We start from the raw sequence: 27,305 nt of genomic DNA on the forward strand, positions 1-27,305 counted from the left end.
ATATATGTGTGTGTGTGTGTGTGTGTATATATATATATATATATATATATATATATATATTTTTTTTTTTTTTTTTTTTAATGGCTACAAGGCAACAGGGCTAGCCTGTGCCAAATATCAGATCTGAAGGAAATCTGTGTGAAGAAAAAAAGGACCATTAAGACGCTGCCCACAGCTGACAGGCAGATGGTGGCTTCTCTCAGTAGGAAGTCACACGATGCCCAGCAGCCTAACAAGAACATTAAGGAACACAGTGCTTCCTGTTCGGCTCACCTCCATCATGGACAATGCTTTGGTTATGAGTTGTACCATGTCCATAAAAACATGACTACTGGTCAATAAAATGTTACTACACAAGAGGAAGGAGTCAAATAGATCAAAGTTTGGGGCATCTCACAGGTGCCAGGAGGACTTTCTGGGGCTTGGGAAGTGCACCTGGAGCCCAGGTAGGAAGGACAAAACAAAGGCAGGCAAGTGTCACCAGGACTAAGCCTCACTGAGAAATAACTGGAGCACCTTCCTTGATTGCAAGTTCTGTTTCAGCCCCAAAAGGGTGGCGCTTTTAAGATTCTCAGAGAAGCTCTCAAATCCAAGATGCCATCTTGGTGACTCAATGAGTGTCTGTGCAGAGATTAAAGCACTAACTGATAGAATCTTGACAAGAAACCTCAGGTTAAAACCACAGGGCTAGAGAAAGGCCTAGAAAGGAAAGACCAGGCATCTAGGCACCCTGCGGAAGGGAACCCATGGAGGTGCAGCCTGGCATCTCCCAGAAGCATGTTCAAGTCTGCCCATCGTGGCCAGCAGGAGCAAACCCCAGGTGTTAGCCCCACAACTGTCTGATGTACTGCTGCTAAACAGGCCCCAGTTCAAGGCCGAGGCAAAGAAGGTCAGCCCCGCCAAGCTAGACGGCTCTTCTGAAAGGCCGAGCTCCTCCTGCCACTGCCCTGTGCTCACAGTTCCCCTTTTCCACATGAGAGCAGCTTCAGCAAAGTAGGTGTTTCTGTCTGAATCTTTCTTCCACCAAGAAGCCCATCGTGTCCATTCCCCCAGCACTCTTCACCAAGGTCCTTCTCTCACAGGTAGCTATAAGCCCTGAGAGAGAGGTGCATGCCCTGCATGGAGGTTCCTACAACAGCCTCCCAGGTCAGAGTAGCTCTGACGGTCACACTTGACCCTACACCCAAGGTTCATTTTCAAGGTCACTTATTAATTCACACAGTGGCCTTTGGCTTCCCCCAAACCTCACCATAAAGGGCTTTATCTTCTCTCTAGCCCGACACTTCAAAACAGGTTTCAGATGTTAAATTGCCATTCTTTATATCCCCAGAGTTTATGATTTCTATCCAACAAACACCTGAAAGGCAGCAGGACGCCCCCCATAACTGCCCCCATGGCCGAGACACCCCAGCTAGCTAAGACAATCAGGGCACTCTTCCAGCCCAAGTGGACTATCAGCAACTTCTCCTCAGGTAGTAGAGCTGTCACAATACATAATCTAGTTGGGATAACCCAAGAGGAACAGTGATGAGGGGGGTTGCAATTATAAACATGCACCTGACCAGCAGGTAAAAATCAGCCCCCACTCATCCTGCGCTCTCACTAAAATCGGCATGCCTGGGCCACCACTGACAGTGGCACACAGGAGACAGGCAGGCGGTGGGCACTAAGACACAGGGACAGTCTCCCCACCACCCTCACCACATAGAACTCACAGTGCCAACAGGAAAAGCTGGGAGCTGACTGCACTGACCCCACATCCCTGCATGGAACACCAAGAACAAATGTGGCATCCCAGCATCTTCTAGGAAGATGATCAGAGAGGGTGAGCCACAGTGGGCACCAGGGTTCTGCAACAACATGCAGAAAGCCCCTGGAGACCTAGCACCTCTCAAGGCCAGGAGGACCAACCACAGGCAGCCTAGAAAGCCCTCTCCCTACACCCACTAACCCAGGCACACACTGCCCAGGCCCCCAGCAAGAGCTGGGGGAAGGCAGGAGCTTCCCCAGTGAAAAGTCAAGCATCTATTTTACAGTAACAAAGGTATTACAAATAACCGTGATTAATGATGAGTACAGTGCAATTCAACACATTTCTAAGAAGTACTTCTGGAAATAAAGCACTCACACACCTTGTTTACTCTCTGGGGATAATACTTTTGCTGTTCCAAAATCTGTAATCTGGATGTGCATATCTTCATTTAACAAAATGTTCTCTGGTTTCAGGTCCCTGTGAAAGCAGATTTTTTTACATTTGAGATGAAATATTTAAAACAGTAACGCTACTACATACTCTAAATTTTGCTGAAAACAAAATGAACTGATTAATACCTGTAATCTTTACACACTAACAACCAAAAACTCAAGTCTAAATTAGTACTGAACAAATATCAACTGCATATAGTGAGGACATTCGAATGACATCATTTCATAACTCCAGCTATCATTTTAATAAATTTTTAACTTAAGTATAATCTATCACTTTTAACCCATAAAGAACCTTTAAACCTTCAGTGGTAATTATTTCACAATAAATGTAAATCTAACCATTATGCTGTACACTTTAGACTTAGGCAGGTTATAATTTCTCAAAACCAGGGAGAAGAGAATAAAATGGTAAATTTTATGTTATGTGTATTTTACCACTAAAAAAAAATCAGTAAGGGGGGAATAAAAGCTTATAAGAACACTTTCAATTTGACTTTACCTGAAAATGATAGAAAATGAGACTAGAAATAAGTACATACAGAAGCTACAAGTGACAAAATAAAAGCACCAGTCAAGATGGCTAAGAGAATTGTTAGCCTGGCAAAAAAAGACATCTGGCCAATTTCATCTGATATTTAAAGGTCCACTAGTCTCTCAACATCAGGGTGATGTGAACTCTTCTTAATTCTCACAACGAGGCATCCCACCCTCCACAAGAGATCAGAACTGACCCCCAGGCCTGCAAGCAAAGCCTGCAGGCCCCTGGCTTGTACCTGTGAATGATGCCCTTGCCATGCAAGTACTCTAGGGCGGACACCATCTCGGCTGTGTAAAATCGCGTGCATGTCTCATCGAATGAACCAATTTTGCGAATGTATTTAAGAAGTTCTCCATTTTTGGCATAACTAAGGCCAAAATCTAAATATTGCATAGTTAAGGAATAGAGCAAAAATCATTCTTTTGAACTAAACAGCCCAGTAGCAATTTTGTGAATTAATGAAAACTGAAGGTATCTGTGGCCCAAGACAGCCGTCCCTCTTAGAGCCAGACCCTGTCATAGTCAGGTCAGTGGTCACTGGGTCTGGTGGGAATCCCTTGCCCTGGCTCCAGAACAGGACCCCAGCATAGGTTTCTCACCAAAAACACAGTTAACACATGACTCTCAGGCCAAATGCCCATTCTGGACCCCACCATCCCCAGAAGACACCTGCAGGCTCAGTGAAGGGAAGCCAGCAGAGATGGTGGGCAGGGCCTGTGGTCAGGGACATCCTAACACAGCGTCCGAACCTGCACCAACCACGTTCCATGTGCCATACAGAGGGTCAATTCACATAATGGTTTTCTCAAATGAACGCTCCTTTCCAAGTATAAAGTGACAAGTTTTGTAAGAGGATTTAATCTATTTATTGGGCCCTCACTAGGGAGAGACTCGAAGAACGCAGACACCTTCCTCTCAGACATCACTGCCGTGCAATCTGTCTCGTTTTTATTCTCCTTCCAAAGAGGATTAAAGGCTGGAACAATAAATGGATCCCATTAACTGCTTCCTCCTGGAAGCACCAAACATCTGTGCCTCTTACTGGGAATCTACAGGTGCTTCTCCACTCCCTGGCAGCCAGGGACACGGTGACTCAAGTCCTTACCCACCCTGAACAGGGCTCCAAGGGGTAAGGGGTGACCTGCGCTCAGGGTGTTCAATCTGGCTTCTGTTTGCCAAGACAACACCATCTCCCACTGAGGAAGGAGCCTGAAGCTGCAGAGCGGTGAAGACAAGCCCAGGAGCAAAAAGACTGGCAACCAAAGCTGCTTAAACCTGCCTCTGATCCAGCCCCACCTGGGACACCTAAGCCCTCCCAACTAGAACAACATTTAACAAGAATCAGAAGCAAAAATCCAACCTTACTTCTAAGGAATGCAAAGGGTCTCAGCCAGGGCCCCTTCCCTCCTAGGGGAAAGCTGATGTCTGTGACCTCCTCACCAGTGGCCTACAGACTCCAGTCCCCCCAACCCCAAGCAGAAGCTCGGCGCTGCCTGGGCAGGTGGCCCACCTGGACCTGGACTAGCCACGAAACCTCACCACTTAGGTGTGCCGTCTCCCAGGAACCAGCAGCTCATGTGAGAGGTTCAGCCACCACAGCCACAGCCACAGGGCCTCTTCCGGCTTCACAGGTTTTGCCCCTTAACTGACCACCCCCTTAGTTCCTGTTTCCTGTATGAGGAACATTTCTAGTTCTCTGCTCAGCTGTGGAGCTAAGTGACAGGTTTTGAATGTGACAGATGTTGAGGATCATGGCTCCAAACCAGTGTTCTCTCTGACCACATGTTCATCACCCCCTAGAAATACTCTCTCAGACCTCGTTGGTCCATTTCACATTCTAGAATGTTTCTACCTCCCTCAGCACAGCCAATGCTCAAGGGCAGTGAGAGAAGGCTATTATCCCACAGGAGTGGGTGAATTCCTGGGATGATGAACACAGATCAGACCAACTGCAGAGCCTGAGGGCCTGGTGAGCCCAATGTCTGCACTTTGCAGAGGAACCCAGCCGAGAGAAGTTAAGCAACTGACCCAAGGTCACAAAGCCAAGGAGGGACAGGACTGGAGCCCAGTCACCTGAGGCCTAGTGCTCTGCTCCTGTCCCCTAGTTGCAAGAGAGGACATACAAGAGGGAATAGGTGAGGGTGGAGGAAGAAGGCAGGCTAGCTGAGCAAGAGCCTCTGAAACCCCTCAGCCTTCATCCTTTCTGGAAAGAAAGGCACCCAGGCTATCTGGCTCCAGTGCTCAGCCCTGCACTGCACCTGCAGAGGGAGGGAAGGAGGGCTTGTGTTTGGCCGCTTCTCTGAGTTTAGCCCCTCTCCTGGGAGTAGAGGCTAAGTCTGGTCAAGCTGAACCTCCAAAGAGCAAAGAGGCTACCAGTGCCCAGGAGGCCCCTCATGGATCCACCTACCTGTTTAAAGGCTGCTGCGGGGATGTCGCCAGGCCCTGCCTCACCTGTCCTAAGGGTGGGTTTATCCCTGCAGTCACTGGAGAAGCTGTTCCCTCTTCTCCTCAATGTATAATTATGGCTAAAGGGAGGATGGTGTGCATACTAGGGCTTTCCTCAGGCAGAGTGTTTCCTTTTCTTTATCTTTCAACACAACATATGCTACTAAGGATTTCCAGTGGGGCTGAAGTCCCCAGGTCTCACTCATTTCAGAGGTAACTGAGGCCTCACAACCTTCACAGGCTTTCAAATTTGCCTTAAAAGGTCAAAAGCAACAGATACCGTTGGCCAAAGACCTAGAATGCCCTCCATCTGCACTACTCTGGCCAATCCCATCTGAAATTAAACAGCAAGCTTATCCATCCAGCCTCTGAGTGCCTGATCCTACTGCACATGACCTTGGGAGAAGACGAAGTCAAAAGAGTGCGATCTGCTGGAATGCAACAAGATGCACTCTCCCATGGGCCCTGTAGGAAGGCTGGGCTTGGGCCTCCAGAGAATCTGGCAGCGGGAGAGCCCCACAGGCTCAAATAGGAGCACAGTCACGTGGGTCCCAGGGAGCACGAGGAGTGAGGTGTCAAGGTGGCCTCAGAGATGAGATTCAGAACAGAGATGAGGGTCCCCTTTAATGCCCTCGGGAGACCACTGATGGCTGCCACATGAGCAGTTACAGCAGACATGTGGGGACAAGGGGTGATGCTGAAGCCAGGTGGAGAGGCAAACCTTCTACAACACCTGAAACAAACCAACAAAGAACCTGCCTCACTGCCCCACATGCCTTTGGCTACCAGACCACTTTACTGTTCCCCTTTTCAGAGAAACCACTGGGAAAACCTGCTCTATCTGTGGTCTGCACTTCCTCACCTCTATGCCTTCCACTGCACCCCCAATCTGCCACTGTCAACAACAACGTGCATGGGAGCCAATCCACAGGCCAGGCCCAGGCACCAGGTAACTGACCACCTGGCACTACTGGGCCAGGCAGCCAGCACCCTCCACTAAAATCCATCTGGCCCCTGGGTCTATGTCCTCTCCATTCACTGGAACTCTTCCCTGCTGAGCACCCTCTGGTCCACTGACATCCCCCACCACCACCAATTTGTACACCAACCTGACTCCTCTCGGGCTCTGTGTGCAGGCACCTAGTCGCCCACTCAGCCCTCGAAAAGCAAGCACCAACGGATGTGTTAATTCCAGCACCACTGTGCACCCAGGCCCTGAGGACCCACATCCAGAAGTCACCTTGGCTCCATCTTCCCAGCTCACTTACAAGAGCCTTCCCTGCAGCAGCAGCCTGAGTAAGAGCAAACGGCCGCCCTGCTCAAGACCCTCCTGGACTCCCTGCCACACTGAGAAGGAAATCCAAAATTCTTGAACAGAATTCCAAGGCCCAAGGAGCTCGCCTCTGTTCAGACTTCCTGCCTCACCCACACATATGCACACCTGCCCCTGCTCCGTCGAGGTCTCTGGGACGTCATTCCCTCAGACCACTGAACTAAAACAGCAGCCCCAACACTCCCACTCAGCCTGACTACCCTTGCTCCTTCGGAGTCTATTATACAGACATCCATCATCTGTGTATATCTAACTCCTCAACAGATGTGTGAGCCTTGCGAGGACAGAACCTCACCTTATTTACCAGAATACTCTCATCACCTGGCACTCACCGAGGACTCCTCAATAAACAAAAGAACACATTCAACTGACAGGTGAAGGAGCCAGAAATGTGTTAAAGAGGGAACAGGACAGAGCAAAGTTTTAATCCAGAGTATGGAGAAAGGAGAGGAGAGAGTGGGGGTTAAGATCAGGCCTTCACCCCCCAGGCAGGATGGGGAAGCCAAGCTTTGCAGATGGTAGGGTGATGCGAAGGACCTCTGGAGACCTAAGGGCAGGAGGAAAAGAACAGATGCAAAGACTGAAGTTTAAACCTGAACAAGCTCTGAACCAACTCCATTTGTCACCCGACCTCCCTTGTCAAGTAGAAGCCAAGAGCATCTGCAGGCAAACGGGGGCTGAGGAAGCCTTGGTTTGGAAGAACAGCTGCAGGAAAGGTGCTGGGGAGTGAGGAGAAATGGCCAGCCTGGCTGCATGATGAACGGTCCACCCTGAATGCCACAGTGCCCCCTGTCTCCCTGAACCCTGAGCAAAGAAAAAAGACTGTGCTCCAGGGATTAGAGAAGTCAGGGAACGTGAGATGCCCTCAAACACAGCAAAGAATCAGCAGGGTGTGAGGTCCCTGCTGAAGCAGCAGCTGAAGAAACAGTCTACACAGCCCTGGGGAGTCAGAGGCACTAGGTGATCAGAAATACCCATAGGGGGCAGGGTGGAGACTACAGGGCCCTTCCTTCTCTGGAAGGAAGGAAAAAAGGGTTTCAGCTTCTGTGGGTCACTCCTTGGACTTCTCACCAGGCAGCTGAGCCTGGTAAAGATGTCCCTTCCAACCAAACCCCACAAACCTGGGCCAAAGATAGCAAAGAGGTGCCCACCTCCCAGGAGCCCCAGATGCCCAAGATCATCCTTCCTCTCTCTCACTCCCTGCTTTGAGCACTGGACTTGACACCTGATAGGGAACGCCAAGGACTCTGGTTAGAGGAATGAGGGAATGCTTTTAAACAAATGTCTAGCGACAACAGCATTAAAATAATAATCCTTTAGGTTTCTAAACAAAAAAACCCTCCAAAAAAATGACTGAAATGATTTCCCTTGAAGTAACATTCTACTGCAGTGAGTGTCAGCAATCCCAGGGGTTCCCAAAGCAAAATGATGTGAATTCATTTGTATGTACAACAGGCTACCCTTTTCCTTTCCGGGGAAGGGGCTACTTGTGAAAACAAACAATGGGGTCACGGTTCCAAAACGATAAGGGGTCACTGGCGTGATATCAGAAGGCTTTGACTGTTCAAAGGATACACAGCTTTTCATCATCCTGAAACGTGAAGTAAAGTTTAACAAAGAAGGGGTGATCCAGCCGTGACATCACGTCTCTCTCTCGGGTTACATACGGGACCTTGTTCTCTTTGATAATGTGACGTTTCTCTAGAATTTTAACTTAAGAGAGAAGCAAGTTACTACAATTGGAAAAAGTAAGAAAAGACACACTAAAGACACAACTCATAAAAGTAACGGATACGAATTAGTTTTTCACATGAGGCACCCACCAGCTTTGTGGCCTCTGAGACCCACACTGTCCTGTCCCCTGAAATCAGCACAGAAACCTCCAGGGGCTGCGCAGCCAAGTGGCCAAGTGCCCAGAGGGGCACTGTCCCTGCATCCTAGACACACAGCTCAGCTCACTGGAGTTAGTACTTACTGGCATATTCCCTTGAGGTTGCCAGTTCTCGGGCCAGGACAACCTGGTTTGGGAAAAGGAGAAAGAAAAGAGAAAAAAAAACACCTGATGTAATCAGGGCAAGGAGTCTCACAAAGTCACCCTGCAACCAACCACACAGGCTACCCCACCCCCACCATGAAATTACATTCAAATATTTTTGGTCCTGTGCCAACAAATATAGCTGACCATCAAAGACTAAGTTAATGTGTTCTAATAGTTAAAGGAAACACGTGTATCTCTCAACTTTCCATAATGTTCTTCATCAGCTGCCAATAGTCCTCTGATGCAGTGAAGTATATATCCAAGAACATCTTAAGACCAGTATAACCCTCACAAACAGTAGGAAGCAGCAGCAAGTAATACCTCCACATATGGACTGGGGATTTCTTCAGTAACTTTAAGGACATGTTCCCCAGGATATGTTCATTGCAATAAAGGCCATCCTGAATTTGGGCTTTTACAAATAATTGTTACCATACATTTCACTTGATGTCCCTCTTGGATATTACAAATGCTATCCCTGCCCTTAGGGGCACAGGAAACTAAATCACACGTAGCCTGCAGAGAATGCCTCCCTCACAGGATGCAGCCACTCTCTGCTGTGCCCTCTCCACCACACACCTGTCTCTTAAACTTCACTTCGGGGACAGAGCACCAGTGGGACATCACAGAGCAGAGAGAAGACCTTTCTACATTAGCAATTCCTGGGCACAACCTGACTGCCAACTTCCAAATGGCTGATGCACCCAGTGTGGCAGTGAGCTGAGATGGTTCCCACCCCTGCCAGCTGGTGCAAAATGCCTCTCCTAAGACACCTACAGGGCAATGGCCCAGGACCAGAGAGGAGATGAAAACCTGCTGACTCCTAGGAAATCCTGGGGCCTCCTGGGAAGACGTCTGGAGGCCAAGGCCACGTTCATCTGGCTCCCTAGTTATGAGTTATATCCTGTTACAAAATTGTTCATCAGAAGTGACCCTAGAGAAACAGTGTGAGACGCTGTGCAGTTATTAAGAAGAATGAGGTCAGATTATATGTACTCAAGCAGGAAGATCTCGAAGATCTTTCTGGGAGAGGGTACCTGAGTGGACTGCTTGCAGGCACTGGAGAGTGAAGGGGAGTAGGCTGGGGAAGGACCTCTCTTCTCTAGGTTATGTGTTTACACAATGCTAAACTTCTCACAGGAGTGTGCACTACCTACATAAGTAGAAAAAGAGGAAGAGAAAAACTGTTAAGAGTACTAATCGTCAGTGGAATCTTATTTGAAGGAGATATTTATGTCATCTTTCTGCTGTGTGAATTCAGCATTCTCCATGCAGGTTTCCTTATGGGCCTGGGCAGACAGCAAGACTAACAGACATGATCTTCCTCAGGGAGCCAGGCGGCAGCAGACCAGGCTTCCCCACTCTCCAGCACCAGGCTCCACCAAGTGAAGCTCCTGCCCAGCCTGAGAACTGCCTCTGGTCCTCCACCCTTCCCCTGGAAATCTAATGTTAAGTGTTCTCTTTTTCAGGAGTGGTGAGAAAGACCTAAAGGTAGCACATATACTCTGAGACCCAAGGATACAGGATTCCAAACAGTACCAGAAAGGAGTCTGCAGGCTCATGGAGCTTTTCTGGGCACCTCCCTAGCAAAGGGATAATAAAAATTTCAACTGGGGTTTTTTAACATCAGAAATATGTCACCCAGAACAGATGGTGTCTAGTTTTACCCACTGTGGAAATCCAGGGATATGAAGGAATTTCACAAATAAGTCCACAATTTCCAGTCAATATAAATGTCCAATGAAGTAAAACTGAAAAAAGGAGAGACTCTTCTCCTTTTACTAGACGACTGTAAGTAACTGTGCAGAACTTCCAAGGTTATTTTCAAAATAGTTTCTACTTTCTGAAAGGATGTATCAGTAACCAGACCTACTGGGGATTATCCTCATAGTTGAAGATTTTTTTATCATGAGGGCCCAATTCTTTCATAACTTGAACAAAAACTGCCAGTTAAAAAAAAAATCTAAATTAAAAGCGTAAAAGGAGCAAAAGTTAACATTAATTAAAATGATGTGGGGAACATGGGTGAGCTATAATACGTCACGTTCTTCATCTCTTGAAATATTTCATAAATGGAAAAAGAGAAAATGAAAACAAATTTCACATTTAGTTTCTTCACAAAGGCCAGTCAAGAAAGACACATTCAGGAACCCTGCTGGCGTGAGGAGCCACAGGGACATCCTGGCATGTCCACAGCACATGCTGGGCCCAGAGACCACAGAGCAGGGACCTGTCTAGTCCTGAAGGCACAGACCAAGACTGCCCCATGGTGCTCGGCCTTTCTGAGCCTGCAGCACACCCCTGGCCCCGCCAGTCACGTGAGGCCTCCAACTCAACAAAGGGTGGCCTTGAACCTTTGTTCTTTAAGAGAAAAAACACCATAAGACAGGTAAAATTCTCTCAGGCAACAAGAAGAGTTACCCTGAGTATGACTGGACAGTGCTGTGACGATATTTCTGTTCATGAAACTGAGGACACAAAACAGAAGCCAGCAGGTCTTGGGCTACAACCGTAACAAATATCAAGAGTGTAATGTTTTGTATATATTTTTAAAATAACAGAGAAATAATAAAAATCATTAAATGTTTCCCCAAAACTATGAAGAGATGATACCAATACTAACATTCAATGTAAGGAACAGAAAAGCTTCCCAGAGCCTTGCTAATAAGACACAAGGACATGAAATGTAACTTGCTGATGCTGGGTTAGAATAAAATTTAACTGCATTTAAAAAAAAAATAAAAAATAAGATCAAGACATGTCTTTTAAAGCTTACATCTATAAGATCATGGCTTAGATATTTTAACCATGTGATCTGCCTGGTGGTAGCCAACCCCAAGTCACCTACACAACAGGAGAGGAACCCCTGAGGGGCCTGAGACCCTTCTCCGGGGAAGAACACCCCCAGCTCCGAGTCCTGAGAAAGGCCAGTGTTTCCAAGAAAAACACACTCATTCAACAAACAACAGCAGCATGTACTCACTGTTGAAAAAGAGCCTTCACCAAGAATTTTCCCAAATTTAAAGTCTTCTGGCCGTTTCTTCCGAGGCTGTGGTGGCGGTTGTGTGGTGTGTTGTAGCGTGTTGGCACTGGGCCGGGATTCAGCTGCGGTGCTGTCCATGGTGGGGCCCTGCCTGCTACCACCGCTGGGAACGCCAGGGGCCGTGCTGGACTCAGTCTGGGTCCTCACCATTGATGGGGATGGGCAGGAACATAACACCACGCTGGACTGAATAGGAACGGTGTCATACTGGTGGACACAGGAAAAAAAAAAGGTAAGATTCAAAGCAGCTCATTTTTTCCTAAACGTATGAACTAAAGTGTTGACATCATTGAAACACCACCAAGTGCAGGGCAGGCAGGCCATGTGATGTTCTGCTGCACAATTCGGGCCAATGTCCTCCTCCCCCAAGTCCCTTCCCTGCTCAAATCCCACTCTGCCCTGTCCTGTGTGCCCATGGATGCCATCACCCAGCACCTATCTGCCCTCACCCTCTTTCCTCAGCTCTGCAATAAGTCCCCAACACCACCCCATATTCCAGTCTTCCCATCACACTGCCCAGCCTAAACATCACCTGTGGCCAACCCTTGTCCATAAAGGAAGCTGGTTCAAACCCTGTGATCACAGTGCCTCCCATTCCAGAAGCCCGCACCCTGCTTACCCATCTACACTTGATATAAGGCTGGACACACAGAAGGCACTCATGGCCTAAACAAACAGACTAGCTTAAGGCTGTATCCAACAACTACACAGAATTTTAACCTAGCAGTCCTGGAACACGGAAGTGTAACTTAATGGAAAAAAGAGTCCAAGAATTACGAACTACACATAAAAATTACAGTTGATAAAAAAAAAATAAGCTGCTCAAAAAGCACAGTAGTGGAATAATTGATTAATAACTTGAAAAAATAATTTAGAGCCAAACTGCTCACTACAGACCAAAAGTTCCTACAAACCAATTACAGAGTTATAGATTTTTTATTTAGGTAAGTTCAAAAATCTAATTTTTAAAAAATTTCAATGCAATGCCTATTAAAAGAAGCTATCTTCTTTGCAGTAATCAACAAGTTGATCCTAAGATTCACATAGAAACTCAAGGAACCCAGAATAGTCAAACAACTTCAAAAAAGAACAAAACTGGAGAACTCACCCTACCCTACCTGACTTACAAATTTATTACAAAGCTACAGTAATCAAGACAGTGCGGTACTGGTATAAGGATAGACATACAAAAGAAAGTAACAAAGTCCAGAGATAAACCCAAATGTCTACAGCCAATTGATTCTTGACAAGGGTGCCAAAACCCTTCAACGGGGAAGAACAGTCTTTTCAATGAATGGCACTGGAACAACTAGATATCTACATGCAGAGAATGAAGTTGGATGCCTTTCCCACATCAAAATTTAACTCAAATGGATCAAAAATCTACATTTAAGAACTAAAACTATTAAACTCTTAGAAGAAAATACAGGAGTAAAAACTTCATGACCTTGGCAATGATTTCTTAGATATGACACCAAAAACACAGCAACAAAAGAAAAAAACAGATCAAAGAGGCTTCATCAAACTTTTAAAATTTTGTGCTTCAAAGGCATCATCAAGAAAGTGAAAAGACATCCCAAAGAATGGGAAAAAATATTTGCAGATCATGTATCAGATAAAAGACTTGTATCCAGACTATATAAAAGAACTCTTACAACTCAATCTTTTTTTAAAACCCCACAATTAAAAAGTAGGCAACACATGTGAATAAACATTTCTTCAAAAAAGACAGATGGCCAATAATTAAGCACACGAAAAGATGCTCAATTATCATTAGTCACTGTAGAAGTTCAAATCAAAGCCATAATGAGGGGGGAAGGTATAGCTCAGTGGTAGAGGGCATGCTTAGTATGCACGAGGTCCTGGGTTCAATCCCCAGTACCTCCATTAATAATTTTTTTTTAAGCTGTAATGAGATTCCACTTCACACCTATTAGAATGGCTAAAATCAAAAGGACATAATAATAACAAGTGTTGATGGGGACCTAGAGAAACTGGAACCCTCAAGCACTGCTGGTAGGAATGTCAAATGGTGCAATCACTTTGGAAAACAGTATGACAGTTCCTCAAAAGGAAACTAGTACCATATACCCCAACAGTTTCACTCCTAGGTGTATACCCAAGAGAAATGAAAACATATGTCCACACAAATCTTGTACAAGAAAGTTCGTAACAGCCAAAAGGTAGAAACAACCCAAATGTCAATCAATGGATAAATGGATAAACAAAATGTAGTCCTGCTGTAAAATTAAATACTCAGCCATAAAAAGGAAGTACTGATATATTCTATAAAATAGATGAACATGGAAAACATCAAGCTAAGTGAAAATGGCCAGACACAAAAGCCACATATTGTATGATTACACTTTTATGAAATGTCCCCAGTAGGCAAATCTATAGAGAAAGAAAGATGAGTCGTTGTCAGGGGCTGGAGGGAAGCACAATGGGGAGTGACTGCTCATAGGTATGGGGTTTCTTTTTAGAATGATGAGGATGTCCTGGAATTGGATATGAGGATGTCCTGGAATTGGATGGTGAGGATGCATAATCTTGTGAAGATGCTAAAAACCACTGAATTATACACTTCAAATGGGTGAATTGTATGGAATGTATGAATCATATTTCAATAAGCTGTTGTAAAAAATAATTATATCACATATGACTGCATTAATTTATATATAAGAACTCATTCAAATCTATAAATTATCAATACTTTTTTTCAATGAAGAAATGGACAAAGGATAGGCACCAAAAAAACTCAACTAAGAGACAAAAACATGCATCGTAGTCAAAGACAAATTAAAGTACCAGAGATAGTACTCTATACTTTTAATTATGGAGGGAGGTTGGGGATGAATTAATACATAAGAATGATGATTAAGTATGTTTACAATACACAGAGACACCAAATGCTGGCAAGACTACGATAAAGCACGTATACAAGTGTGGCTGGCACCATAAACCCATGTTGCTGTTAAAATGTTTATGGAAAGCAATTTGGTAATTTATCAACAAAGCAACAACAGAAAGAACAGTTGTCAATGAGATACATAAAAATACTAGAGAGAGGTGGGTAGAAATATAGTTTAGATGGGCATTAAGAAAGGATCTCTAGATAGTGTCAAAGTTAAATTGGAAATACATAAAAGCTGTGCCCACAATCATTAAACAAACAAATCTCTTTTCCAGTCTGAGCCGGAAGTGTTCCAGCAGAGGCATCATCAGCCCACCTACCACCAGACAGCTGCAGAACAACACAAAATGAACTCAGAGCATCCAGAGTTGTTTCTAACAGTACTCCCCATTAAAAGAACCCAGGAGAGCAACTGACTCCACCTCCTGGAACAGGAAAAAGAAAATCAGTATGGGCCTATAATCTCTTGCTATGTCTGAAAAGGAGGAGGTTGTTACAAGTGTCTGTGCTGTAAGGAAAGGGCAGGAAGCTGTCTTTTAGGAGCCATTATTGGCCACATTGTGACCCTGTAAACACTAAGCACAGCTCATTAGAATAAGCTGAAACCAGACAAATCATGAGTCTGCAACAAGACATAGAGGTGATAAAAAGTATATCAACATGGTAACATAAAAGCAGGTTGAAGACAATTTAACACTTAATTTTATATATTTAAGTAGCAAATGGAGTGTGGCCATACAAAGCTGTTTCTAATATTGTGCATATGTTCACTCATAAAGGATACATAAAAACTTTCTCTCACCATTAAAATAAGGAAGGGAGAGACAAAGAACTATAAAGAAGCCAGAATCCTGTAGAAAGTGTACCGAGAACAGGCAAGACAGGTGGGCGCACAGTAACCAACGATTTGCAGTGGGTGAAGCTCAGCCACAAGAGAAAAGCTGATGGAGCCAGAGACACTCATCTTGAGATGCACAAAACACATAACAAGTAAAAAACAAATCTGACAGAACATCCTGTGACCCAAACATGATGAGCATGGAGGTGGAGAAGTGAGGCAGCAGATGGCAAGAACAAGTGGGAGCCTGGGCTATCCCCAAAATGCTGTATAAACCCCAGCTCCACAAGGCAGGCCAGCCTGGGAAAGGCTGGCTCAGGCACAGTCACCCCAAAAGATACACCACATGCCAGGTCCTAACCAAAGAGCCATCACCAACACTGGAGCTGCACCACAGCTAGGAGGAGGCAGGTCTGCCAAGATCATTATCACTTCAGGCAAGGTACCCAAACATGAAGGAATTAACCAAACACACAGTACCAATGAAATACTAGGAGAATATGACCAACTGGCTCTGTAAAAAAAAGTCTAAGAGACTTTGATTTTTTAAATGTGGCACACAGCACAATGTGACCAGCAGGACAGGTTCTCAAGTTGGAACGGGAGCCAATGGCACACCATTTATTCATGGAACATCAGTGTTTTCTTGAACGCTCTACAGCTCAGCAGTAAGTCAAGTGTGCCTTACACATTTCATAAACACTCCATTTTCATGAGGAGTACAAAGGGTTGGCCCAAGCTCTGGGGCCAGTACTTTAGTGGTTTGTCCCTATAAACAAAGCATACAATCTTAACAGAAGTGTAATCAAATTCAATAACTCCCTTCAGAGATTAGCAGGAACTTTCCATCCTCAAGGGCAGTGGTAAGTGGGGAAGACGTCACAGTTGCCCATCAAAAACTGTGACATGCCTGGACTGTCCTCACCAGCCAGTCCAGCTATGCTATGACTGAGGGTTGTGAAAAGGGACCACTGAGCACCTCACAGGCTTCCTGGACACAGCCAAGAGGTAAGAGCTCCCTGTACCAACAGGGTCATCCAGAGCATAGAGCCTCAGGCCTGGGACTGAGGCGGAGCAGGACCATGTGACCTGAAGGGACACACATGAGACAGGTGAAGTGGAAAAAGCCAACACTTCACATGGTGCAGTCCCAGGCACTACAGTAGTGCTTCAAAAAGTGGCCACACACCCACCGGGCGGGAATCCCTGCCCAACAGGGAAGGGTGGGCACCATGTCTCTGTTGTATCCCACCCTCACCATACCTGCCCCACCAAGTGTGTAAATCATACCAACATGGGCTTGTTTACAGGCCTCATCTAAGTTCACCTGTGTGACAAGCCACCTGCCAAGCAGAGCTCAAGGAGACAGTGGGAGAGATGCATGGGACCATGGCAAATGTTGCTTTTAATTCAAAACTGAAAAGTGAACTATTGAGTAAAATCTCAAACATGAAGTTTTTAAATAACAAAATGTATGAGCTGATTCACAGAACTGGAAAAATGTAATCGTACAAAGACATGCTTCTAGATCCAAAGACAATTCTAGGAAAGCTACCAACATATCTGTCACATGGAGGCTTTTGAAATAGGTGAGGGACAGCACACTGCTTCTTCACAGAGGGCAGAAGCTCAGCTCTGGGAGGCGAGGTACTGCAAACGACACCCAAGAGCAGTGAGCATCAGCTGCGATGGCTGCGGAGGCAGGCGCTGCAGGCAGCAGGCAACCCCGTCTGCAGGAAGCAAGGGGGCACTGAAGACCTGGGCGTGATAAGCACCATCAAACTGGCTATCCCGGGAACAGATGAGCCTGAGATCAAGCACCCTGGGAAGGCCTGACATCACAAAGAACGCTGACACTGGCTCCAGGAGCACTTACTGAGAAACACTGTCTTTGGTTCCAACTTCCTGAATGCTGACTGAACAACACCCAACCCATGAGAGTGGTCCTCAAAGACAACAAAAGGTAATTCTGATGAAACTGTTTTACAAGCATGTATTTCTGAAAGCTTTCTTTTCTTTTCATCAAAGTGGTTTCCAAGGTTATAAAAAAGGTGTTCAGAACAGGTCCTCAAAAGAGAGCACTGGCCCTTAGAAAACATGAGTTTGCTCCTGACCTTGGCTAGGCCAGCTCTACACACAGGCACCAGCCAGGTGGCGGCCCCTGCCCTGCACCTCTGCCCATTCTGGGCTCTGCGGTGGACATGTGGAAGTCAACCAAGAGGCACGGCGAAAACCAACAGGCTGTCTCGACAGAGCTGGACCTGACTCCAGACCCACAACACCGAGCAGCACCTGGCCTGGCATTGACAAGGGAGGAAGTGGAGCATCTGCTGAATAAAACCTGCTAACGTCCTCCCCAACATCTGTCCAACCCATGTGGTTGGTAAGCCATGGAAAATGCCCTGGCCACCTGTATACTTCATAGAGCCTGCCACAAGATAAAAGTTTGAGCCTAGGATTTTTCCACCTGTAAACGTCAATACACTGGATGCTAACTGTTACCTTCACAAGTTGCCTGGCTAGTTCACCCAGCCCAAAAGCACAACTCCAATGAGAGGTTTGAAGGCAGACATTGATAAGCGTCTCCTTTAAGGGATACATGCCACCTAAGTATAAATTAACATAAATTAGTGAGTCTTTCTCTGTTGTTGGCAACTGGCTAAAACTGTCAGCATGCCCTAGACAGGTGAGAATGTTCTGGAGCCTGAGCTAAACCATGCCTGCTTCAGTTTGGTGCATACTGAAGTAGAAGGCTTGGCCATAGTCAGTGAAACGGAGTGTGGGCTCTGGAGATGCCAGAGCAGGGCAAGGTGGCCGTGGGGCCAGACTAGAGGGAGCAGGGAGAATGCCGAGTCTCCACACACATACACCAGCCAACTCACCTACAGAGCACAACCACCATTCCTCAAATGCCCAAGACTCCACCACTGCACCCCAGGAACCACTCAGCGCCTTCATCCACCCAGGCACAGCAGGCGCATTCTACAGTTTGCCACAGCTTACAGCATACCCTGCAACCCAGCATGCACAGTCCCGGGAGGGTCAAGGGGAGCTCCAAGATGCTTAACTCATCCAGTGCAGACAACTCAGGATGTGGCACTTCTGTGAGCACATCCTACCCTCCAAAGCCACGGTTTTGTAATTTCATAAAAATATACCACTCATTTTTGCTTATCAGAGTTTCTTAAAGGAGATAAATTAACAACATTATCAACGCAATTACTCTACAAACATGGCCACTGTGCTAGCGAGGGTCCAGGGACTTGGCTGTAAGGCAGATGTGGTCCCTACCCCTAGGAAGCTACATCCTAATGGGGTGACAGGCCCAACATCATTTACAGAACTAGCTGATTCAAGCTGTGAGGGTAGCCATGGCAGAGATGGATGAGTACTGGGGATACAAAGCAGACCCCAGGCTGCTATGGGGCCAGAGCATGGATTGGTGAGGGGCTCAGAGAGAGTGCTCTCATGTGGAGCCATTAGAGGGCTGCAGCAAGTCCAAGGGAGGGTGACAGCGGCTTAGATGGCACTGCAATGGAAGGAAAGGAAATATTCACATACAGAAAGTGAAATGCAATAATAGCTAATCATGCATCACACATTTCCAAGTTTCACTTTCCCTTAATGTTTCAGGTTCAAAATTCAGATTCAGCCGACTTCATGAGTCAGAAAGAAAAACTAGTCATTCTGAAATCAACATCCAAGTAAAGTGCACAAAGAACTCTAGATTTTTGACATGGCAATAATAGATGATGTAATACAGTCACACACACACACACATACCTGCTTCCCCATCACATGCTTTAGGAGAAACACAGGGCTGCCACCATCACTTCATAGCAGCTGCAACGATTTAACGTAAATGCAGTCACCCCAAGACCACACTTCAACAAATCCACCTCAGCAACAAATGTTCACTGAACACCTACTATGTGCCACACACAGTTTTTGTGGCGCTGCTGACACAACAAAGAACAAAACTCAAGGAGTCCACATTCTAGTGGGGGCAGACAGACCCTCAAAAAACAAAACCCAGGTAAAGTTCAGTGTGTCAAATGGTGATAAATTACTGTAAGAAACATGCAACAGTGAAGGAAGATGGGAGTATTTGGATGGGGGTCGTATACATTTAAACAGAGAAACCCACACTGGGAAGGCAACATCTAAACAAAGATCCAAGGAGGTGGGGAAAGCCCTAAAGATGTGTGGGGAGAGCCTTCCCGGCAGAAGACTAGCCAGTGCAAAGGCCCGGGGGCAGGAGCAGCTCTGTACTCACGATTGTCCAATTTGGCCCTCAGCACAGGCCATCTCCAGACAGAACCTCTGGACACCAGGCAGGGATCTTAAGGTCCCAGAAACACTCCTCCTGGGGTCACTTCTGGCACCCTGTGGGCACCTCAAACCACAAGGGTGGGCCAAGCACCTCAGTGCAAGACCAGCTCTCAGGGCCCCTCACTGACGGAGAGATGTTTACAGGACAACTGTTCATGCTTTCTCCTCCTGCAGCCATAGCTTGCTGGCATGGGTACGTTTTAATGAACAGTTTCACTTCTTCAGTTAAAATGATTAAATGATTAAAATATTAACTTTTAAAGCATTTTTAAAGCAACAACTGTAAAATGGAAAGCCTAAGAGAAGAGCCCTCTTCCAGTGTGAAAAGACCATATACTTATCTGTACTATCTCTGTTATTCTAAAGGGCTAATTTTTCTAACATTTTGAAGCAAAAATTAAGCCGCATAAATAGCACTCTGAGAATATTGCCCTGATCCTGAGGACAGACACTCACTACCGGGGGCCCTGGGGCAGGGGTTGGTGGGTAGTCAGGTTCCCAAGGAGCTCCTTCCAGCCCACCAGCCCCCCACCCCGTGGAGGCAGCACAACACAGGGTGCCCAGGCAACCCAGGGCCTGCCGGTGAGTCACTCCCTCCCAGCACAGCCCAGTCAGCTTGCCACCCACTTAGTGACCCAAAATTATGGTAAGTAAATACTTTTGGTTACTCACTTTCAGAAATTTAAATCTCTGGAGAAGTTTAAAGCAACAATACCCTAGGTATGCCTGTCCCCCATCCTTATCCTCCCTAATAAAATGGAGCTGGTCACAAGTTCTCAAGAACATGGCTCCCTGCCCAGTCCCACAGGTACTGTGCCACCACAAGTCATGACTGCTGGCCTTTCCTATATACAGGGGTGCACCCCAAATCCAAGCCCTTCACACCCAAGGGAAGGCTGTGAGCTGCAGCCTGCTTCACCGACAGCTTCACATCTGTGGCCACTGTGGCTCCTCGTGACCAAGGCCTTGCACTGGCCAGGCCAGGCCCCAACCTTCCTCCTCCACTTCCCAGTACCAGCACCCTTTAAATCCCCCTGCATGAGGGGATCCCTTCTGTGCTCTTCTCTCCTACCCTCTGTGTCCACCAGGACAAGTTCTGTAACAGCACTGGTCCTGAGAAAAGTAGAAGATGTGTCTGTGGCACAGCAATACTGAGCACAAGGGAAAACAGCTGTTCTCAATTGAACTTGGCTAGGAAAATTGGCGCCATCAACATCCAGCACCTTTGATGTCTCTGGAAAAGTGGGTCACATCCCTCCAACTCCACTCAACATAACTCTCATTCTATACCCATCAGTGTGATTCCACTCCCCACCCCTCCTCCTCAGAGCATGAACAGATGGGGGCTTCAGCGAGGACTACAACTACCCTTCTGCAAGAGCATCTCTAACAGAAAGACAAGCCCAAGTTTTAAACAAGTAACTTCCAAATGAACTTAAAATGCAAATCCACTTAGGGCAAAGGAAAACAATGACCCACTGATTTCTTTTCTACCAATCATCAGGTCCCATACACCAGACATCTCACCTCTTCCAAAGCTACAGACTAACCCTTAGGAGATTAATTGTCAGGTAGATATAAGCTTATTTTTAAAACACAGGGACGTATTTTTTTTTCAGAGCCATATATTTTTAAAGTACACCTCACAAGTCCTTAATTACCTGGTGGCAAGACAGTACTGCACCACGCAGACAAGGAAGTGAAGAGATGAGACAACTCCCCCAGGTTTCAGGAGGCACTGTATGTGTGTGGGGGAGAAGCCACAGCCAGTGGCCTGGGCTGCTGCATCTACACATGGGATGCGGCTCAGCTGAAGGAAAGCTCTCCGCGCACTCTCCTTTCTGAGTGACACGGCCTTGCACTCTGCCTATGGAATGTGTATCCACTTTTACTTTAAACTAAGCACCCAACCCCCACACCTCGTGGCCTTTCTATTGCCTTCTGAGATGGTCTGCACTGTCTATGGAGTGTGTATCTTTGAATAAAAAGAAAGAGAGAGAGAGGGAGGGAGGGAGGGAGGGAGGAAAGCTTTCTGCTCCAAAATGGTTCGGAGGAGCTGTGTTAGGATGGGAGACTCATGGTTTCTCCTCCTCTGTTTTTGAAAAGTAATTATTTACAATAAAAAGTAATTTATCAGTTCATTTTGCTAACAGATATTTACTTAGCACCTACCAAGAGCCCAATCCTACCTGAGCCCCAGGGATTAGAAGGAGAAACGAAAACAGCAAACAGCAACTGAGTCAGCACCAGGAGGCAGAGAAGCTAACTTTAAGTGAGAAAGGTTGACTGATCCCTCAGATCCCTCTGGATCTTTATCTACCTTTATCTCTTTAGGAAAGATGAAATGCAAATTAAGCAAGGATTTCCTATGAAGAATGAGCTTGAGAGTTTGACGCTAGACTTAGTGTTGGTGTGATGAGAAACCCTTTTATCCTGATGGGGGAGCCTGTCGCTCTGCACCAGGGCCAAGGATTCAAACCTGGGGAACTACACTACCCAAATGTGAGCAATCACAGCTAGATGCTTTAAACGTCTTGGCTCTTAAGAGTTTAAAGTTTCTGCAGACCTGCTGAGGAAGAATCTAACTTCATGATGTCACAAGAATGAATAGTTCCAAATGCTTAATCATTAGTTACTAAACTGTGCAAACCTTTTGCATACAAATAGTCATGGCCTCAAACAAGTTACCAGAACAAGTAGAGAAGTTACCTCCCAACTGTTCGAACTCTCCCAGGTTGGGATCCCAGCTCTGCTCCTCACTAGCCATCTGACCTTGAACAAACTGTATCACCTCTCCATGGCTCAGACTTTACCTAATAGTCAGGGATAAGGAGAAGTGGGCCTTCGCGGCTTCCTGTGAGGATTTAATGAGCTAATCTCAACAAAGCACTCAAGTCGACTCAGAGGGAGTACGTTATTAGTAGTTTTAGGATTAAACAACACAGAAGACACACATTGAGTTTTCCCAACCAAGGGTCAACAGATCATAAAATAAGTCCTTCAAGACCAAAATGAAGCCTATTCCCCCTCCAAATTTATCTGTTTATTTATCTGGGAGTAAAAATTAAATATATACTGTACTACGAGGCCCAATTTTAACTGTGAGGCATACAAAATGATATAGAAAGGCTGTGCTCCCTTAACACACCAGGAGAGGAGTCAAGATCAAAATCAGGGCCTTCTATGGTCAAGATGCTGTCACGCAGCTTAAGGCTCCCGCCAACAAGAGAAAGGATCCCAAACTCGAAAAGCTAAGCTGCTTTTAAATGCTGCCTGGGCGGACTGTGCTCTGAAGCTCAGAAAGGCTCTCAACTAATACAACCAATACACTACACAGGGGGACACCTCTCTCTAGGCTCCCGCATAAAGGCAGGTGTCAGGCTGCCAAATTCAACCAGCCCACCCCCAAAGGGACACTGCTCTCAAGTCAGCTGTGTACACTGGCAAAGAATATTCTGGTAAGAACCTCCTCTCCAAGAAATTCCACAAAGCTAGGCCCAGCAAGGAAAAAACCTGGCAGAGGTAGGGGCAACAATCACTGCTACCTTCCCCAAACCTCAGACCTCCACCATCAAGACTACAGTGAAGGAGCAAAACTGAGGACCCTAGCCAATTTAGCTGAAATCCTGAGTAACCACAGGTAAGCCACACTCTCTCTGAGCCATAACTTACTCTTCTATAAAATGAGTTGATAACATCGACCCACTCCTTGAGGGCTGGCTGCTTGGCGCCCACAACAGACATGAGCTCGAAAGCACTTTGTGAAGTACATCTGTCATGTTCACAGGGCAGGCCAGGTGTGGCTACTGCCTAAGGTGATGGGAGGGGATTGTTGGGGCCTGGGCACCCATCTGCGTGTGCTCGTAACACAGACCACACTACATGCTCTGCTCACATTAGCCTTCAACCGCAGGCAGATGGCAAGCTGGCCCACGTGACCCAAGTGGTCAGCAATGCTCTCGCACAGTGCGACAAACAGCAAAATGCAGTTCATTCTAACTAGGCACGGAACTACATGTAGGAGCTGAAGCTGCAGGTGGATGGATGGCTGGATTTAAACAAAGACCCAAGTAAGACTTTCTGCTGTTCCATGGAGCAGGCTGGAGAAGGGCAAGAGGGGAGGGAGAGTATTTAGTGGGTGATCCCCGAGGGTGGCCACTTAATCTGTCCTCCCGTTCTCTTCTCCAGCTCCTTGGAGCCTCTCACCCAGAAAGACGCAGGTGGAGGAACACAAAGTCAGGGCTGCCTTTGTAGTCTAGTCTTCAGGCTTAACAGACTGCAGACTTGGTAAACACTGTCTCTGAATTTTACTAAACCTGTACCTTCAACATTAACTTTGTACATACCACAAACATACTATGAAACATTGAAATATCAGACTCTTTGCAGGGACACCGAAGCTCTGCTTACCTCCTCCTGGCACTTTGGAACTGCATAAAGGTATACTTTACATGCCATTAATTTGATTAACATGGAGATCAGGAGGGCCACTCAGAGAGGGCTTCTAAGAGCCTAGTAAAATCCTATGTTTAAAGCAGGGTGATGGCACATGATAGTTTGTTTTAAATTCTCTATATAATTATACACACCCCTTACAGATACAATGTTAAATAATATTGCTTAAAAGGAAATTAATGAAATGCCATTTTTCTCTACCACTAAAAATAACTTTTATTAAGCACTTACTGTTTGCCACTCTCACTTCTGAGCATTTTACACATATTATCACAGTCCTCTAAACAACTTTTGGGGTAAGGACCACTGGTATCCCTTTTTTACAGATGGGAACACTGAGGCGCAGAGCAGGTCCTTGTCCACAGTCACAAGCCCAACAGTGAAGCCATATTCAAACTCAATGCTCTCAACCCTCCCCAGTTAGCAGAGGGTGTGTATGATGATACTCCATGTTAGCTAGAGAACAAGAAAGTAGGGCCCCAAACTGCTAGGACCTTCCTGGGAAGTAATCAATAACCACTATCATATCACACCTTAAGCTCAAGTCCTTCTGACCTGACAAATTCCTCTACGTTGAATCTAGACAAAACAGTCAAATTCAGAGTAAGATTTATATTATGAAAACATGAATTAAGAAATTGCTCCAAAAAGACAGAAATGGCTATACAAATGTCCACCAGGAGGACAACACTCATGGTTCACCCATAGAGAAGAATACTACACAGCCACTGGAAGTGACTCACGCAAAAATACTCAGTGAAAACAGCAAAACTGTCTCAGATATACAATAAGGGTCCCAATTTGATTTTTAAAAATACAGGAAAGAAATAATGATGACCTCTGGGTGAAGGAAAGGCAGATTTTCTGGTGGGTTACCTGTAACCATTAGCCTTGTGCCTGCAATGGATGAAGTCTGACCTAGGAGGGTCAGCAGATGCAGCACAGGGGTTCTAGATGGGTGGGGGCCTCTGAGGGACCTTATCAGTGGCCTTCCCACCACAGAGGCCACTTAGTCTTCACTGGACACTGGTGATACTCGTGGGGCCCACAGAGGCTCTGAACTTCCTTCCAGGCCCATCAGTCCATTCACTCAGAAAAGACTAGCAATCTATAAGAAGTATTTGCTAATGAACAGATAAATAAATTAATAAATTTTACATACAGGTCCTATGTGTGGGAAAGAAATCCTTAACCATCAGTGAGGGCCCAGCATGGAAATCCTATTTCTGCTTTTAAAGCCTGTCATCCTTGAGCTGGATCAGAAAAAACAGCAGCACTCCAAAGATAACTAATCCAATCCATATATTTAAGATTCCATTTCACAACCAAGTAACTCGGATAAAACCTAGAAAGAATATGCATTAAAAGCTTTACTCAGTAAAATCTATTATTAGTCAGAAAACAATAACATCAACAAGCTCTTGCCTTCTGTTTCCCTAAAATTAATAATTTAACATATTAAAGTTGACAACTAAGAAAAACGGAGTTTCTAAGCTCAAGTAACATTAATCATACACCACTGAAATACAAAGCTTCCCATGGGAATTAAATTCATTCAGCAAACATTTTCCCCTACAATCTAGTTTGGGAATCTAAGTGATACCTAACTTGATCAAAAGTAAATTATCTTGAAAGTAAGTGATGCGGTGAGGCCAGCAGGTACTGAGCTGCTACCTTTCTACCCAGGAGCTGAACCCTGGCTGAGGCCTCCTCTTTTCCACCTTCCAGCTTCCAACTCCAGCTCCTTAAAGGAAACCTCCCTTAGACTCCAAGACTAAAAGGTCAGAAATGAAAATAAAATCTAGAACACATGGGTACTTCCAATGAAATGAGAACCTTTCTCTGGTTCCAGCCCTCTCAATCCCTCCCCCTAGCCCTACCTTCCCTTCTACTGGGCTGGAGATCCTCAGCGCTTCCCACCTCTCTCGTGGCTGCAGCAGCCCTGCCACCTCCCCTTTGCTGACACTGACCCATCACCTATACCCTCTCCTCCCCTTGTGTCCTTCAACCTCAGTGTACTACAACCTGTCCTCGCTGGCCTGCAGCATCTCCCCCAGCAAGGTGCACCATCCTTGAGAGCAGCAAAGGGACCTGTAGGAACTCATCAAAGTTTCCCAAAATGGCCTGGATTTTGTTTATCTTCCATCAGTGTTTCACACATAAAGATAACCACAGTGATGTGCTATTCTAATAACCCTTACAGATTATCCTGTTAAAAAAAAAAGCCAGATTAATGTAGTAAGAGTTTTCTTTTTTAATCCTCAAAAGCTTTTCTCTCCTTGAAATAGGAAAAGAAAACAAAAACCAACCCCTAGAATGTCACTGGCCATATATATAAAGGTCATCTGGCATGAACACCCTTCCAGCAGGATACACTTACATGGTTTGCAATGGCAGAAGAGAGACCCAACTTATTTCTAACTGTGAATGCCTAGCCTGATACCTGAAAAGGCTCCATAAACAGATGTTTTCCCTTCTTAGGCTTGTTATCTGCAAATTCTGAATAAAGAGTTTCTTATTGGGAACAATAACGGCCAAGCAAGACACAGAGGGACTTTGTCCCACTGTTAACGGCTAACTCCCACAGTAGAACTTCACAACTTCAGTGTGCAGAGAAAGATCTATTTTGTCTAGCATGACATTCATCCACACCTCCACCGATCACCAATATAGGGTTCAGTTACCAGAAACAAAAGAGGAGGAGGAAGGGGAAAAGGGCAGGCAGGCAGGCCAGTCTGTATTTTGCCTCCTCTTAGCCAACTCTGAACACCCAACAGCTTTTGGACAGGCCAGAGCCCTAGGTAGGGCCTTCAATGCCCTGAGGCCTCTCCGCTGCTGCCAGGGGCCCCCTCTGTCAATTTTTCAAAGTGCTTTCCCCTTCTATCAGCTCCCTGGTCTTTCTTCCTACTGGTTCCTAACTGCATAATTGTCTTGTTTTTGCTGTGGTCCTATGGAAGGGAGGTTGGAGGGGTGAATTTACAGATGGGTGGGAACACACCAAACTCATGGTTTTCCTGAAAATGCCTATCTTCTGAGTTCTGGGTTAGAAGAAACTCAAACTCTCCTCTTGATTCAATCTCAAAGCCTCAAAGTAACAGCCCACATGGTAGACTGTGACTCAAGACAATAACAACACTGCAGCTTCACCTGAAAGAAAATAA

General features: G+C 45.9%; 1 protein-coding gene across 3 annotated transcripts in view; it reads right to left on the bottom strand.

Moving 5' to 3' along the window:
* The window catches only part of PDPK1 (3-phosphoinositide dependent protein kinase 1), a 63,412-nt gene that overhangs the window by 27,154 nt on the left and 8,953 nt on the right, over positions 1-27,305 (bottom strand). For all 3 annotated transcript variants that reach the window (XM_074346475.1, XM_074346477.1, XM_074346476.1), the window contains 5 exons: positions 11,546-11,812; positions 8,500-8,542; positions 8,100-8,237; positions 2,982-3,126; positions 2,133-2,230 (listed from right to left, as the gene is read on the bottom strand). In XM_074346475.1, coding sequence (XP_074202576.1) covers positions 2,133-2,230; positions 2,982-3,126; positions 8,100-8,237; positions 8,500-8,542; positions 11,546-11,812 — 691 coding nt within the window. The remainder of the gene's footprint in view (positions 1-2,132; positions 2,231-2,981; positions 3,127-8,099; positions 8,238-8,499; positions 8,543-11,545; positions 11,813-27,305) is intronic.

Source organism: Camelus bactrianus, chromosome 18, assembly GCF_048773025.1.
Source record: "Camelus bactrianus isolate YW-2024 breed Bactrian camel chromosome 18, ASM4877302v1, whole genome shotgun sequence".
Lineage (NCBI taxonomy): Eukaryota > Metazoa > Chordata > Mammalia > Artiodactyla > Camelidae > Camelus > Camelus bactrianus.